Source organism: Anas acuta, chromosome 2 (assembly GCF_963932015.1).
Source record: "Anas acuta chromosome 2, bAnaAcu1.1, whole genome shotgun sequence".
In the NCBI taxonomy this organism is placed as follows: Eukaryota; Metazoa; Chordata; class Aves; order Anseriformes; family Anatidae; genus Anas; species Anas acuta.
The window spans coordinates 21214533-21229101 of NC_088980.1; the positions used below are offsets into that span (position 1 = coordinate 21214533).

Below are 14569 nucleotides of genomic sequence, written 5' to 3' on the forward strand. Positions count from 1 at the left end.
TACAGAATTTCATGAAGGACTTTTCCCAGACTGAATAGATAAGAAATCATTGAGTCCTCACTTTCTTGAAATTTTGGTAATGATTAGTATGGGTTGATTTACTTCTGGGAAGAATTCCAGACAATTTTTAGATCTAGTAGTTAGCTGCTTATTCCTTCCTATAAACTAGTGCAAAACAAATATTTTTTTTTCCAGTGGTTATATTAACAATTATATTAACACAGTTGATAAATCTCCACACCCTGTAGTTAAAACATATGCTTACCATCTGATTTTTTACAGACAGAAAAGAATTTTTCTCTGCATGAAGCTGTCTTCCAGGTTCCATCAGTATCTAGGTAGACACATGCTAATGCCTGTTTTGGTTCTCCACTGGACCACTTGCTGTAAACTAATCTCCATCTGTCAGTCCACTGATATGTGCCCTTGGTCTGGAAGTAAAATCCATGTTGTAATTTCAAGGCTGCTGATGGTGACATATTCACTACACAAGATACTCAGAGGACTGTCATGTAACTGGTATCACAGAATCACAGAATTTCTAGGTTGGAAGAGACCTCAAGATCATCGAGTCCAACCTCTGACCTAACACTAACAAGTCCTCCACTAAACCATATCACTAAGCTCTACATCTAAATGTCTTTTAAAGACCTCCAGGGATGGTGACTCCACCACTTCCCTGGGCAGCCCGTTCCAATGTCTAACAACCCTTTCAGTAAAGAAGTTCTTCCTAAGATCCAACCTAAAACTCCCCTGGCGCAACTTTAGCCCATTCCCCCTCATCCTGTCACCAGGCACGTGGGAGAACAGACCAACACCCACCTCGCTACAGCTTCCTTTAAGGTACCTGTAGAAAGCAATAAGGTCCCCCCTGAGCCTCCTTTTCTCCAGGCTGAACAAGCCCAGCTCCCTCAGCCGCTCCTCGTAGGACTTGTTCTCCAGGCCCCTCACCAGCTTCATTGCCCTTCTCTGGACTTGCTCCAGCACCTCGATGTCCTTCTTGTAGCGAGGGGTCCAAAACTGAACACAGTACTCGAGGTGCGGCCTCACCAGAGCCGAGTACAGGGGGACGATCACTTCCCTAGCCCTGCTGGCCACACTGCTTCTTATGCAAGCCAGGATGCTGCTGGCCTTCTTGGTCACCTGAGCACACTGCTGGCTCATATTCAGCTGACTATCAACCAATACTCCCAGGTCCTTCTCTGCCTGGCAGCTTACTATTGCCACCTTTTTGTGCTTGTAAACACTAATTGCAAGAAGATTTGCAGTGTCTGTTATACACAAATATGAACACAAACAAATTTTCTTTCTGCCCTACAAAAAGTATCTAACAGATACTTTTTTCAGAACAATTTTTCAAGTTTGGGGAAATGGAAGTGAATAAAAAGGGGACATAAGTAAAAGCATAAATTAGTTTTTTGTTCCGTTTACCACCGTCATGTTGGTACCACCATGAAAAGGCCTGGATGGTGTGGGTGGAAGTGTTCTTAATAAGCAGTGCTGATCATCATTGCTTTGGTTGTAGTTATCATGACTGTGATTCATGGGGAAGAGTGTAGCATGTCAAAAATAACACCTACCATCCAAATGTTCACCTCCCCTGTCATACAGCTGGTCTATATGTCTCAAAGATGGAAAAGTTTGTTGTTTTCTTTTTTTCCCATTATATTCTAATTTTTTCTTGGGAGCAATTACACCATGAAAACATATATCCATTGCTTTATATGTACAGTTATATCATATAGACTAAAGATTCCCTTAATTAATTTTTGCCTTGATTCTGTCCAGAATTGTATTTTTCCATTGCGACTAGAAATAATGCTACTCTGGAATTATTTGTGAACATAGATACACATATCAAAACCATTACTTCACAGATCTCTCATATGCAACCAGAGATATTATGTCACTGATGACTCAGGTAAAAAAACACATGAGAAGAGACTTTAAATGACTACAAACCATACAAAGCATTGTTAAATACCAGCTTGCAGGAGTATTTCCTTGTGCTAAAACACTTAAAAAACACTTAAAAAACACTTAAAAAGTTCTTAGTTTGTTAAAGTTTCCACTGCATCCTTTTCGGTGAATGCCAATGTAGATGGGTACTGCACTGATATGCTGTTTTCTGCAGTATAGTGGCAGAAATTCCTATAGGTTTCAAGATGAAAGCATACAGTAAGTTCAGCCTCTGTGTCAGCTTAACTATCTGTATTGCATGTGTTCTTACCATGTTGCTGTTAAGACCAATCCACAGAGGCTCTCCATATTCCTGTGCAATTAAGAACAACAGTGACTGGCTATATGCATCTAAAATGCTGGCAAGTTCCGAGGCATTGTTGTTGCAGGATTTTTGTGCTTCCTCCCAGTTCATTCTAGAACGAGTGACAGAATAGCTAATGCCATCAGAATGGTCAAAAGCAAAGTCCAACACTGTTGATGAAGACTTAAAGAGTTTAGGGTCTGGAGGAATAAAGGAAAAGAAAAACAAAACACAAGAACAGTTATATCTGGAGAACATATATTTGACTTGAGCAAATGAATAACAATATTATTTATGAACCTACTAGAAAATTGCTAATTTGAATACACCTCATATAGTAGTTCTCAATAGATCTTCTCATTAATTCCTTTTAAGTAACAGATAACTTCAAAACAGCAATGAGCTTTCTGGATGAAAGAAATACATTTTCAGCTTCTGGGAACTTGGTACTGTTGTAAATTCTCAGAATTTTACATAGCAGAGGTAACTTTTATACCATGAGTCAAAAATAGTACCCCTGCTCTGCTTTTTCAAAATATTCTTTGTGACTTAGCATCTTCATGACTGTCAGGTTTATTTGGATAAATGTAAAACTTACTTACCACTTACATCTATAGATTATTATTAAATTGTGTAATTATGGTTTTTAGCTATTTAATTACACTTATTAAAATAAGAGCATTTTGCTTTTCTAACTTCTGATTTGCTTTCCTAAATTCCCTTTTCCACAACATTGCTAAGTAACACTGAGATGCAAGAGGGGCTCTTGTTTTATTGATATTTTACCTAAAAACAAACAAACAAACTGTAACATAATGCATGTTAAATAAAAAGTTAATTTTAATCTTTGTGATATAAATCCCAAATTTAGTGATACAGAACTCACCACTGTTCTTCTGGCATATATACCCACTGGATTTATAACATGACTCATCACTCCATTTTCCTGTATCATCAGGAGGACCTCTCTTCAGAGCAACACAATCATACTGTTGGAGAAAGGGAAGGAGTATGAGCATCCATTGATATTAGAAGTTATAAAACAAAGTATTCTAACCCTGTGAAGTTTAATCCTTTTTTTTCCTTTGAATTCTGACATTGTGGGTTTTTTATTACAGCTCTGGAAACACCCTCCGTTTTTCCCTTTCTCTCCTTTCTGGCCTCCTCTGTGGTGGACAGCTCCACCTTGGTACTTGCAAATCTTTTCATCCAGCTTGTTCATATAATCATTTTCAAGAAGACATATTTGAAAGATGCTGGTATTTTCAAGAACTTTATCACACTTTCTGTCTCAATAAACAGCTCTAATATTTTTAATAAAAATGAAAAAATAAAATAAAATTGAAGACCATGATTTGTATTTGGCTTGCAAAGACAAATAGTGCTTGTTCTTTACAGATGGGTCTAACTGATGATCCTTGACAGTAAGTTATCATCAACTTTAGTTCTTAGAATATCTCTTATTTATAGAAGATCAGGTGCTGAGTGCTTTAGAAGCTGGAACTTCAAATTAGTTACAATCTGCAACAGCCTGCTATGTTGCCATACAAAAAGTTTAGGAATGCCTGGTTTAGTGGGTTTTGTGGTCTTACTCTGAAGAAGATTAGGTAGAAGAAAAGAAGCCGATCATGAAACAGTAGAGAAGATGGGCAATTGCTTTTTAAGCTTGAGCAACTTTTTCAATAATATTTGAAATATTATTTTTCAATAATATTGCACTCCTTTGGAAATCATAGAATGAAAAAATAACCTAAGTTGGAAGGGACACAAAAAGAGTCCAACTCTTGGCTCTACACAGGACTACCCCAAAATCAGTCCAAACACTTCTTGAACTCCAGAAAGCTTGGTGCCATGACCAGTTCCCCGGGGGAACCTGTTCCAGGATCTTTCAGAAGAGGATTCTCTGAAGGAGATAATATGTTCAAGGTGAAGAAGAGAATTAGAATGTAACTTAGTGTATTCTGTTTGGTGGTTGTGGTGGTGATTGATTGGTTTGTTTATTTGTGTGTGTGTGTGTTTTGTTTTTTCTGTATATTTCCCAGGAGTATTTTTAGAGCTGTAGTGAAGTTTAGTCAATGTATTGTGCTGTATCCTATTGTCTTTCTGAACACCTTTGACTAGAACATAATGAGCAGGAGCAGAATGAATTGGCTGAGGTGCAGATTTAGCTGGTTCTCTAGTATTATTTCTGACTTCTCTGCAGGAGTGAATAGCAAAATGAAGGATGGTTGGACAGCAAGTAGAACAGTGACATAGAAAGTGAAAGGTAAGTTTTGAAAGGAAGGTATGGAAATAAATGTGGTTCAAATTTGTAGAAAGCTAATTTGTTTACAATGTTATGGGGTTGACCTAGGTAATAACTGCTTTAGAAATTTATTGATATCTAAAAATAGTTTATACCTATTAACCCTTCACAATTCAGTTACAATTTTAAATGTGAAAGAAGTAAAAAAAAAAAAGAACTCTTGCATGCTCTCCTTTTTCAAACATGATTTAACTTATCAAATGTGAAAATGTTTCTAACATGCTAACTTGTAAAATTCGAATTCTACATTTACATTTTCTCCAAAATAAACAGAAAATTACTACAAAAAAAAAAAGAACATTCTATCTGTCATTCTGTCTCAGAATACTTACAAATTCTTTGGCAATCTTACAACGATATCTTATTCTCTTGTGCTCTGAGTTAGCTTGTAGACTCAAAAATTAAAGCACTGTATTTCTAATCCCAGTTTAAAGATAAACATACAATTTGGAGAAAAGGCTGAGGCAAAGTCTGAAGCAACATGAGATGTTTACTTGAAATGATATTACTCTCCAGATTTAACTTCATGGTAAACTCTGAGTGATATTTACCTGTAACCGATTGCGACCATCTTCTGGATGTAGGCTGTCAAACAAAATGGGTTCTACACGTTTTGGAGAACCTGGAGCCCAGTTTGTATATGAGACAGCCCTTCCATCAGCCCAAACAAAGTTGAGTTCACTGAGTACATCATTCAAGCCAATCCAGGGATCATAAAAAACATCCTTCAAATGGTAAGTGAGAAAAGCTGGAAAAAAAAATAATAGAAAAAAGGTGAACATGTCATATCATCAGTCAAGACATCAGCTCATAAACAAGTATTTAAGCATTTTGTTCATTTTTTGAAGTAATTTAAATGCATTTAAATTAGCATTTGATCAGAAATGTACCCAATTTGATTATGTAAAATTTATTATGTCAATATTATACTAGTCCTTTGCCCATGTAAAGTCTCAAAGAGTGAAAGTATTTGGAACTATAAAGCAAGATCAGAAAGGCAGAAAGTTGCCTGACTGCCATTTTGTCTAATGAGTTTCTTTAGTTCAACCCTCAGGATGAGCTGACTGACTGACAGAACTGCAAATGGAAGCCCAGAAATGCACTTAAGGTGAAAAAGTGCCCTCATTTGACATTGTACTGCTGAATTAATTTGCAGAATTTAGGCAGTCATTTCAGAGAGGTATAATAAAGTATCTTTTTCTGTTTCTGGCAAAAGCAGACCATGGGTTCCTTTCTTTTTCTTGGTGTCAAACTCTATGAACACTACATCTGGATCTTTTATTTTGTGGTAATTAATACCCTACAAATAACAAAAAGCAGTTTGCATGGAATGGGAGGAAGCAACCTTTAGCATCATTAGCATGAAATAGTTCTAGTTCTTCAAAAAATGTTTTGTGCTGTGGCCATATAACTCATGTTAAGTATGTGTATTATAAAATACTTGTATTTACATGCTGTCTCTTTTTGCCATGTTCTTATTTGCAGAAAACGACCAGTGTCTACAGAATAAATGCTATTACCTATAGGGTCATTGTACTATACCTTGTACTTGTTCATTTGTTATGGTAGCCAGGTGTCCTCCAAGGCTGATACAAGCTCTACTTGCAGTATGCCAATATTGATAGGAAGAACCAAAGAATTTGTAACACTAGGAAAAACAAGTTAGGCCATCAGTGAGTGACACCAAACGGAATTTAGGTTTGCATTGCACCAGTTTAAGTAGAAATTAGCCCCATCATACAAGAAGAGAATTTTCTAGAGGTAGCAGGGGCTCAGCTCTGTAACCAAGTCAAAACCATTCATAATTTTTAAATTTACTCCATACCATGTCTTTTTGAAAGGAACTCTGAATGTCACAACAAAATTCAAACAGACCTTTATAAACTATAAGCTTTATAAACTATAGTTCATGGTAGGAGCTTGATGAGAACTTAATGTGTTAACTGTTCTGGAGAAGCCCAGCCCAGGACTCCATGTGAAATCATCGGAACTTTCTGAAAAGTAGTTTTGGCCTATGGTATTCTCATGTGTGTATTCAGCCTTTCCCATTTACTAGCTCTTTTATAAATGGAGATGTATGATGGCTTCTTAAAAATAAATGTATATTATGATTTCTTTAAAAGTGCATAGTCATGTAGTCACCACACTACCAATAAACATTCACCCTGGTATAGTTTTGGCAATTATGAGTGTGCCCTATGTGCCCTCTCCTCTCTGCTGTACCAGTAGCACTCTCAGAGAATGCCATACTCAGTTTGTGGAAAATAACTCTGACAACTGTTAAAATAAATAAAAATAAAAATAAAAATAAAAATAAAAGTAAAAGTAAAAATAAAAAATAAAAATGAAAGTTTAAAATTAAAATTAAAATTAAAAACAAAAAAAAACCTGTACTGGCATATGGGTGCTTTCAACACAATATTCTTTATGTTAGAAAATAGAGCCCTTGGTTAGTAAGCTCGTCAGAGTTTTTCCCTTTTAGGGAGAGGAAAGTATATTACATTGAAGCTAGTTTGGAAAAATCAGGCACTATTTCTGATTTGTCCCAGCTCAAATGATTGACTGTACACTACAATTGGTGCTTTCAGTTGAATTCAGTTGTAGGGTTTTTTTGTTAGTTTGTTTTTAGTATATACTATGCAACAGTTTTCTAGTGTATCTCAGATTAATACTCTTCAAAAAAAAATCTATAACTATAATTATGATTTAATTTTGTAAGAATTAGGTAGCTGGTTAAATTTTTAACGTGACTTTGGATAATCCCAGTCAAAAGATATTTGGAATACAAAAGACCCCTTGTGTAGCTTTAGGTATCTTCTCAAGGACAAATATCATTGCACTTAGATGCATGTTATGATACCTGATTTTTAAATAAAAGCCAATCTTCAGGACATCCTCCTGGAGGTGAAGTTACTGCTGGAGCAAGTGTTGCATTTATAAAACTTCCATGCCTCTCACAGATAAAGCCATTTGAAAAACCACAATTGACATCATTCCACAAACCTGAAATCAGTTTAAATATAGATAATAAGACATTGATTCAAAGACAGAAATTTGTGGAAAACTGAACTCGCTTCCATGCTTATAGCATTGAAGGCACTCTGTCTGGGAACGTAAGACTGTGTGCTTCAGCTAGACTCTACCTCCATCACTGCTTGCAGGAGGACTTTGATCCTGCTGTGGCTGTAGTAGCCATAAGATACGGCTGAAATGGTGACTCTGAGTGAACCCACAAACAGCTTTGTTATATTCAAACCTTCTAGTGGAAAGTAACAGTTTCACAGTGAAAGCACAACTAAATGTGAAACTCCATATGTCTGTTAGGTCCTTGCTTATATGTTCTATTCTTTTGCTAAATACTCCCTGATTATTTTTTTGAAAGAAAAATATGCTATTGATTTGAATAGAACATACTGCTCGTACAGCTGAAAAATTAATGACCGTTTTATCCTTGAATCCCTATCGATGTCAAATCTCTTATGGCAAATGTTGCCCCTCAGCTAACCTCAGTTATAATGACTACACTTCATTATGTATATTTTCCCTCAGATTACTGGGACATAATGTATTAAAGTTGACAAAATATATTTAGCAAACATGGGAAGAATTACACCCATAAAAAAAATATTTTTTAAAAGTTGTGTAACTCACCAGTTTTTTTATTTAACACTACACAATTTTCTTGACCATAAGCAAAGTTGGGTTCCTTTGCTGCCCAAGCTGCATAGTACACTGGGCTCCCATCCATCCAACTGAAAAAAAAATAAATAAAAATCCACACATATTTACAGCTGAGTCTGTCTATAATTCGATTTTAAACTAGGATTAAAAAAAAAATAGATTAAAAAAATCCTGCCTGCCAAGTCCAAGAACAAAATTACCTTCATCTTTAACAGATCTTATCTATGTATTTGTAGCATGGATATTCCTTATAAAAATGCCATTTAAACCAGTGATTTTACAAAATAGTTAAGCCAAGGGAGAGCACACGTTTCAATATGCAATATATCTCTCCAAAACTGCTTTTAACTTCCTTGCAGGTGTCCCTGCAGAAGGAACTCTGGCAGGACAAAACTTCATTTTATGAATTATTACAGAATCACAGAATCACAGAATTTCTAGGTTGGAAGAGACCTCAAGATCATCGAGTCCAACCTCTGACCTATCACTAACAGTCCCCACTAAACCATATCCCTAAGCTCTACATCTAAACGTCTTTTAAAGACTTCCAGGGATGGTGACTCCACCACTTCCCTGGGCAGCCCGTTTCAATGTCTAACACTTGAATACCTACCTAAACTGTTGATCGGCATTCCGAATTAATCCTATGAGATATGACTCCAATTTGCCATTTTTTAAGATCTAAACACAAAAATATACGTTTTGTTAGTGCTTTCTCTTACTTAGTTATCTGATATTTAAAAGTGTATATTTTGTGCTATTGAAGCAAATAGATGAATACATGTTTTATGAACGATCATGACTAGTCACCAGAGAGGACTCTTGTTGAAATAAATATAATAAATCACATACTGTTTTGTTGCTTTTACTGATGATTCCCTAGTTTTGGCTGCTGTACTGGTGGTATAATCAAAGCTTTCAAAATGTGTTTGTGCTTTCAATTTTGAAAGACACACAGAACACTTGAGAAAACTAACTAAATAAATAAACAGTATAAAATAATTTGGCACTTAGCAGTAAGTAAACGTAAATTTTTCTGTAGTTAGGCAGTTGTGTAATTCCTGTGTCTCAAGCTGTCTGTCCGCTATTCCTTTCATATCCTATCCCACACATAATAAAAGAAAACATCTAATTATGTGACACAGAAAGGAGGTTGTGGGAATACTTTGGTATTAATAAACCAAACAGAGTTCTGGCAGAAGTCTGAACCAATGTCTATGCTACCTGATTGTTAGCATGACCCTGCCATGGCCCACCATGTGCCCACCAGCATCATCTCAGGCAATGCTCTTGAAATATGTGGGTGGTTTTGATATGTTTTGCAGCAAAATTAATTCATGAAGTTACAGATTCTTTTACAAGTCAATCCCTGACCTGAGGAAGGACAAATCTTTCTTTGGTATGTAACCCTCAGAACTACCCTGGCAGTAGCCTTAAATCTGCACATAACACTGCACTTCTGAATATGGGATTTAGATGAGAACTATCCTGACAAAAGGACAGTTTTGTCAGTATCTGCCTGTTCATTGCTCCTTATACACATTTGGTCATGGGCAAAACTCATTGAACATTGAAATCTACTGCTGATAAAATGTAGTAATATTATGCAACAAGCATGTCCTCCTGTACTTCACAAACATATGCAGTAGGGTGCATATATGATGTATATGGTAAAAAATTAATTTTCTCCTTACATATTTCCACAAAAATTTTCTTTGATTATTATCTCCAATGGTAGCAAGATCTCCATGATTGTTTCTGCAGAATGTTCTGGCTTTTTCCATAGAGCTACTTTCTGTGCTGAAGAAATACTGTTTGACCCCTTTTATAATCCATCCATCCTCTGTGACTTCATACACTGCAACACAGAAGAGGAGTCTCTGTATTCTGCACAGTCCTTACAAAAGTTGCTGTTGTTCCTTTGGATGCAAGGAAATAAAACAGAAACTTACTGGCAGAAGGACCCACAGGTTCTGGCTTTAAGGGTGTCCCTGTGACAAAATGGGAAAGAAATGAAGATGTAAATTGTTTCCCAAATATTGACCAATGTTAAGTGTTCAATTAGTGGAAATGATCTCAATGACATTCAAATTTCTATCAATACAGTATATATTTATTCAGTATCTTTGGTTCAAAGTAAGAAGGAAGGTTTGGGATGTGTTTCAGCCCTACATCTCTGTCTTGGTAAACTTTTGGTAAGTGCCTTTTGAAGGTTGGCTAAACTTTCTTGTTTCTGAAAGAAAACAAACAAGTAAAACTACTTCAGTGTGGGTGTACTCTGCACAACAATAAAAGATTCTGTATAGATGCTGTCAAATTTGAGCAAGAAAATCAAATACTAAACAAATTTATCCTTCAAATATTTTTATTTTTTTTTTTACTATTCATAAGTTGGTGAAACTTATTTTTTATCCATGCCACTACTTTGTGGAGAATCACATTTGACTGAAAACCCATGAACCATTGAGAAATAACTTAAATGGAAAAATATAACAGTGAATGGGACACTGGAGCAATGTATCTAAACATGCAAGGCCAGGAGCTACACAAATGTAAAACAAATATCATCTTTGTAACTTTTTTTCCCCCCGCAGGACTTCATCATGTTTTTTGTGTTGCTGTATCTGTAATTGTTTTAAATGAAGTGTGTGACATATATGCTTGAGTAAAAAACCATCATGTCACATTATAAAAATATTCTCTTGCTGGTTGGTTAAAAGATTTAAATGATAGTAACTACATAAGATCTGCAACTACAAGGAAATTCCCGCCAACTGAGAGATCCAAGAAAAATACATTTTAATGTTAAAACAAAGTTGATAGTTATCAGTTGAAGCATTGTATTCTGAAAATATTGATATATATTGGTCTATTTTTCCTTCTGTAAAATTTCTGTGAAAACAACCGAATTTTCTACAAGCATGCAACTTGCAAAATTTCCTATTTTGATACAACATGATGCAACTTAAATTCTTTTTCTAAGGTGATCTTAGAGTAAAAAATAGGAGTTGGACTTAGTGATCTTTGTGGGTCCCTTCCAACTCGGGATTCTATGAAATAGCCTACCTTTCTTTATTTCACAAATCCAGTCATGACTGTATTCACAGTGCATGGTAATCCATAACCTGAAAGACTCTTCATGGATTGCTCCACAATGTTCAAATCCAGTGTCATCAAAAGAAAGTTTTTTTGTATAATTCACCTACAATATAAACACAGCTTTGATTTTTATTCTTATCTTACAGGTAAAAGAGCTGAACTCTGGAAGGAAAAAGAGGTAGCACCAAAATGTTTCAAACCACTCCTTACTTTCCTCATGTGGCTTCACATGAGTCTATGTGGGCTATTAAATCAATATAGCATTTTGTAGGAGAAAAAAAAAAAAGTCTCTCATCTTACACAGCATTTAATAGACCATTTAATTGACGCCAGAAGTCACATGAAACCTCTTCGCTGTGGTGTGGAATTGAATGAGGCTATAAATCAAAAGCAGAGGAAAGGAACATTGCAATATATCACCACAGACAAATAAAACCATTCTCATATATTTGTCACCTAGATAATTGTCTCTGTAACTAGTACTCCATGTTAGCACTGTTTTGATGGTTTTACCTCGGGGTTTATCAGTCTTTTTATTTTCCAAACCAGTATGAAGAATAATGACTATGAGTTACCCAATGGTAAGGCAGCCATTTCTGGGAATTCTTATACAGCCTTCATCTGTGCCAGTAATGTAAACAACTCCAACATTGAAAAAGCCAGAAGAGAAACTGGAAAGTCTGAGCACTCACCGGGGATCTGTCACTCCAGGAGTACCCACCATCAGGATCCAAAAGATGTAAACCTATCCAGAAAGGCTGAGATGATGGAGATTTTTTTCTAGAATGTGAAAAAATATATATATTAAGGAAGAAAAGGACACATTAGCTGTTTTAAGTTTTGCAAGTTGCGTGGGACAGTAACTCACACTTACTGAAGGTTTTGAGTAGTCAAAACTTTGAAACCAAGAGTATAAATAATAGTAATATAAGTAATAGTCACAACTATTGGCTGATAAGTACTCGGTCTGTAATGGTGGGGTAGGATAAGTTCTTCTGAGGATTTAAAGACTAAACTGTTGAATTACTAAAAAGAAATTATAGTTGAAATTTTAAAAAGAAAATGATGTTGGTCAGTTAACTCTCTTTTGCAAATAAGTGCTTACCACCTAAAATTTTCCACTTTGCAAATGGCTTTGTTGAATATACAGTATATTGATTTTATTCATTGATGCTGCAATTACTGTGTTCTTTGAAGAGTGAAATGTTTATATTTACTTGAAGTGACAATTTATTTTCAAAATGGTTCAATGAATAAAGTTATAAATGAGTCTGAAAGAGAAACATTCAACTGAATCTTTTTTTGTTGGTGGTGGTGGTTTTGTTTGTTGTTTCTTTTTTAAATTTTAATAGTTTGTGGATTTTGATTAATTTTAGCAACTCCAAAGATGTATTTGGAGATGGTACCTATTTTTTTTTCTTTTATAGATATTATTTTACTCACATTATTAAGTTTTCTATCATTCTTTGCTCTTCTTCACTATTAATGGCAGCCAAGTCTCCTCCTATTTCTCTGCAGAAATCTCGGGCTTCAAACCATGTTTTCTTTTGGTTGTTTTCTCTAACAAAAAGCTGTAGATAAATTTTAGAGTAGAACTTTATGTTTACAGTGTGTTAAAAATATATCTGCTGACTGCCATGTATGACAAAAATAGGGAAAACATTCCATTAAAAAGATCATATATAACATTGGTTAACAATATGTTACTTGGATAACCCTACTGATGCAGTGATAGTGATCATTGCAGAGATTTCCATGAGTAGTCTGTGTAAAAGCTTACTACAATATGGTACAATAATGTGCCATTCTCTGAAGTTCAGACTTCCTATGAATTTGGAACTCTTCTATCTCATGAGCAGGATTATTGGAAAAAGTAGTACTTACTCTGAAGCATGAATTAGTGCTATTGCTTGTATCCCAACCCAAGGGACATTTGGAATAAGAAATTCTTTCAGGAGCAAGAGGAAGAGTCATTTTTTCAGCTAGTTTTTTGCAGAGAAATTTTGCTTTTATTTCACAGTTCTGAACATCCCACAGTCCAGCTGCATTTCCAGTCCTTAGGGCAACACAACCTGCTTCATTCCCTTTGTGAGAAATGAAAGAAAATTAAAATGTGTTTTAAAGTGCTTCCCCTGCTATTTTTACAGTTCATACAATTCATTTACAAAAGTCTTTGAAATATTATATGTAGTGTCTGCTTTGTAAAGAAGAAACCAGCAAGTAGAGTACTTCACTATCTTCACTGTCCCCTGAAAAGCTTTGTAGCCCAAATGCATGAACACACACTTGCCTAACTTTTTCCTATGCCACTCACTGCAAGGATTTGGCAGCCTGTTCCACCAAGGAGCACGCATCTTTCTGAAATGTTATCTCCGTCACCTGATGAGTTTCATTCTCTGCTCTCAGAATCAGTGGAACAATAGTCTGTGACTCTCCACAAAGCAATTGTGGAGCTGCTATTAGTGTATTGCTATCAATCTTAATTTCTAAGATTACTGCATACACCTCAGTGTTAAACTCCTAGCCTAACCAAACTGCTAGATTCCTTGCCTCTGTATTCCCCAAATGTGCACGTACAGAGAACTCATTCCTCTTCTACTTGGGTGGAAGTTTTGTAGTGAAGAAAAGAGCAGGTAGACCTGAAAGAATCAGCAGGTGTCCAAGGCTGACATCAACAGGGGATCGGGTATTAGCCATGTGTCAGCTATTATGAAAACAAGGAGAGTTTTTCAGGGACCCAGTGGGCAGGGAATTAGTTGCAAGTGAGAAAGTCCTTATATTGCTGGGTTCAGAGCCAGAGAAAAACAATCTGCCTGCCAGCATGTGGGGAGCATGGGTACATCTGGCTGCCAAGCTGTCCTGTCACATTCTTAATTTTCTATATTAAAAATTGGTCCTTATAATGTAGATTAAATAAAGCTAATTGCAATGAAAAAGGAATATATATATATATATAAGAAAGAAGGAAAACAACCAAACAAGAAACCTATGCAACTAACCCTCTGGTGCTTGGAGTGCTTACTTAGAGGTGCTGGCAGAGCACCTTCAAGCCCTGACTGCCTCCAGGTGCTGTCATAGCAGACTAAACTGATGTCACCAAGAAACAGCCCCGGAGAGTCCAGAAGCAAACCCAGAGCTGGAAATGACACTAGCTGAGACATATTTGTGATTATCCTACTGTAATTTATGCCTCTTTATGTTGATTCAGGTACTGAAATGTT

General features: G+C 35.9%; 1 protein-coding gene across 4 annotated transcripts in view; it reads right to left on the reverse strand.

The window, feature by feature from the left end:
- LOC137852259 (macrophage mannose receptor 1-like) overlaps positions 1 to 14569 on the reverse strand; it is a 34269-nt gene that overhangs the window by 5711 nt on the left and 13989 nt on the right. For all 4 annotated transcript variants that reach the window (XM_068673817.1, XM_068673819.1, XM_068673818.1 and 1 more), the window contains 14 exons: positions 13233 to 13432; positions 12792 to 12919; positions 12041 to 12128; positions 11316 to 11451; positions 10202 to 10240; positions 9944 to 10107; positions 8863 to 8930; positions 8220 to 8320; positions 7429 to 7571; positions 6111 to 6216; positions 5120 to 5316; positions 3150 to 3252; positions 2231 to 2463; positions 266 to 431 (listed from right to left, as the gene is read on the reverse strand). In XM_068673817.1, the coding sequence (XP_068529918.1) occupies positions 266 to 431; positions 2231 to 2463; positions 3150 to 3252; positions 5120 to 5316; positions 6111 to 6216; positions 7429 to 7571; positions 8220 to 8320; positions 8863 to 8930; positions 9944 to 10107; positions 10202 to 10240; positions 11316 to 11451; positions 12041 to 12128; positions 12792 to 12919; positions 13233 to 13432 (1872 nt within the window). The remainder of the gene's footprint in view (positions 1 to 265; positions 432 to 2230; positions 2464 to 3149; positions 3253 to 5119; positions 5317 to 6110; positions 6217 to 7428; positions 7572 to 8219; positions 8321 to 8862; positions 8931 to 9943; positions 10108 to 10201; positions 10241 to 11315; positions 11452 to 12040; positions 12129 to 12791; positions 12920 to 13232; positions 13433 to 14569) is intronic.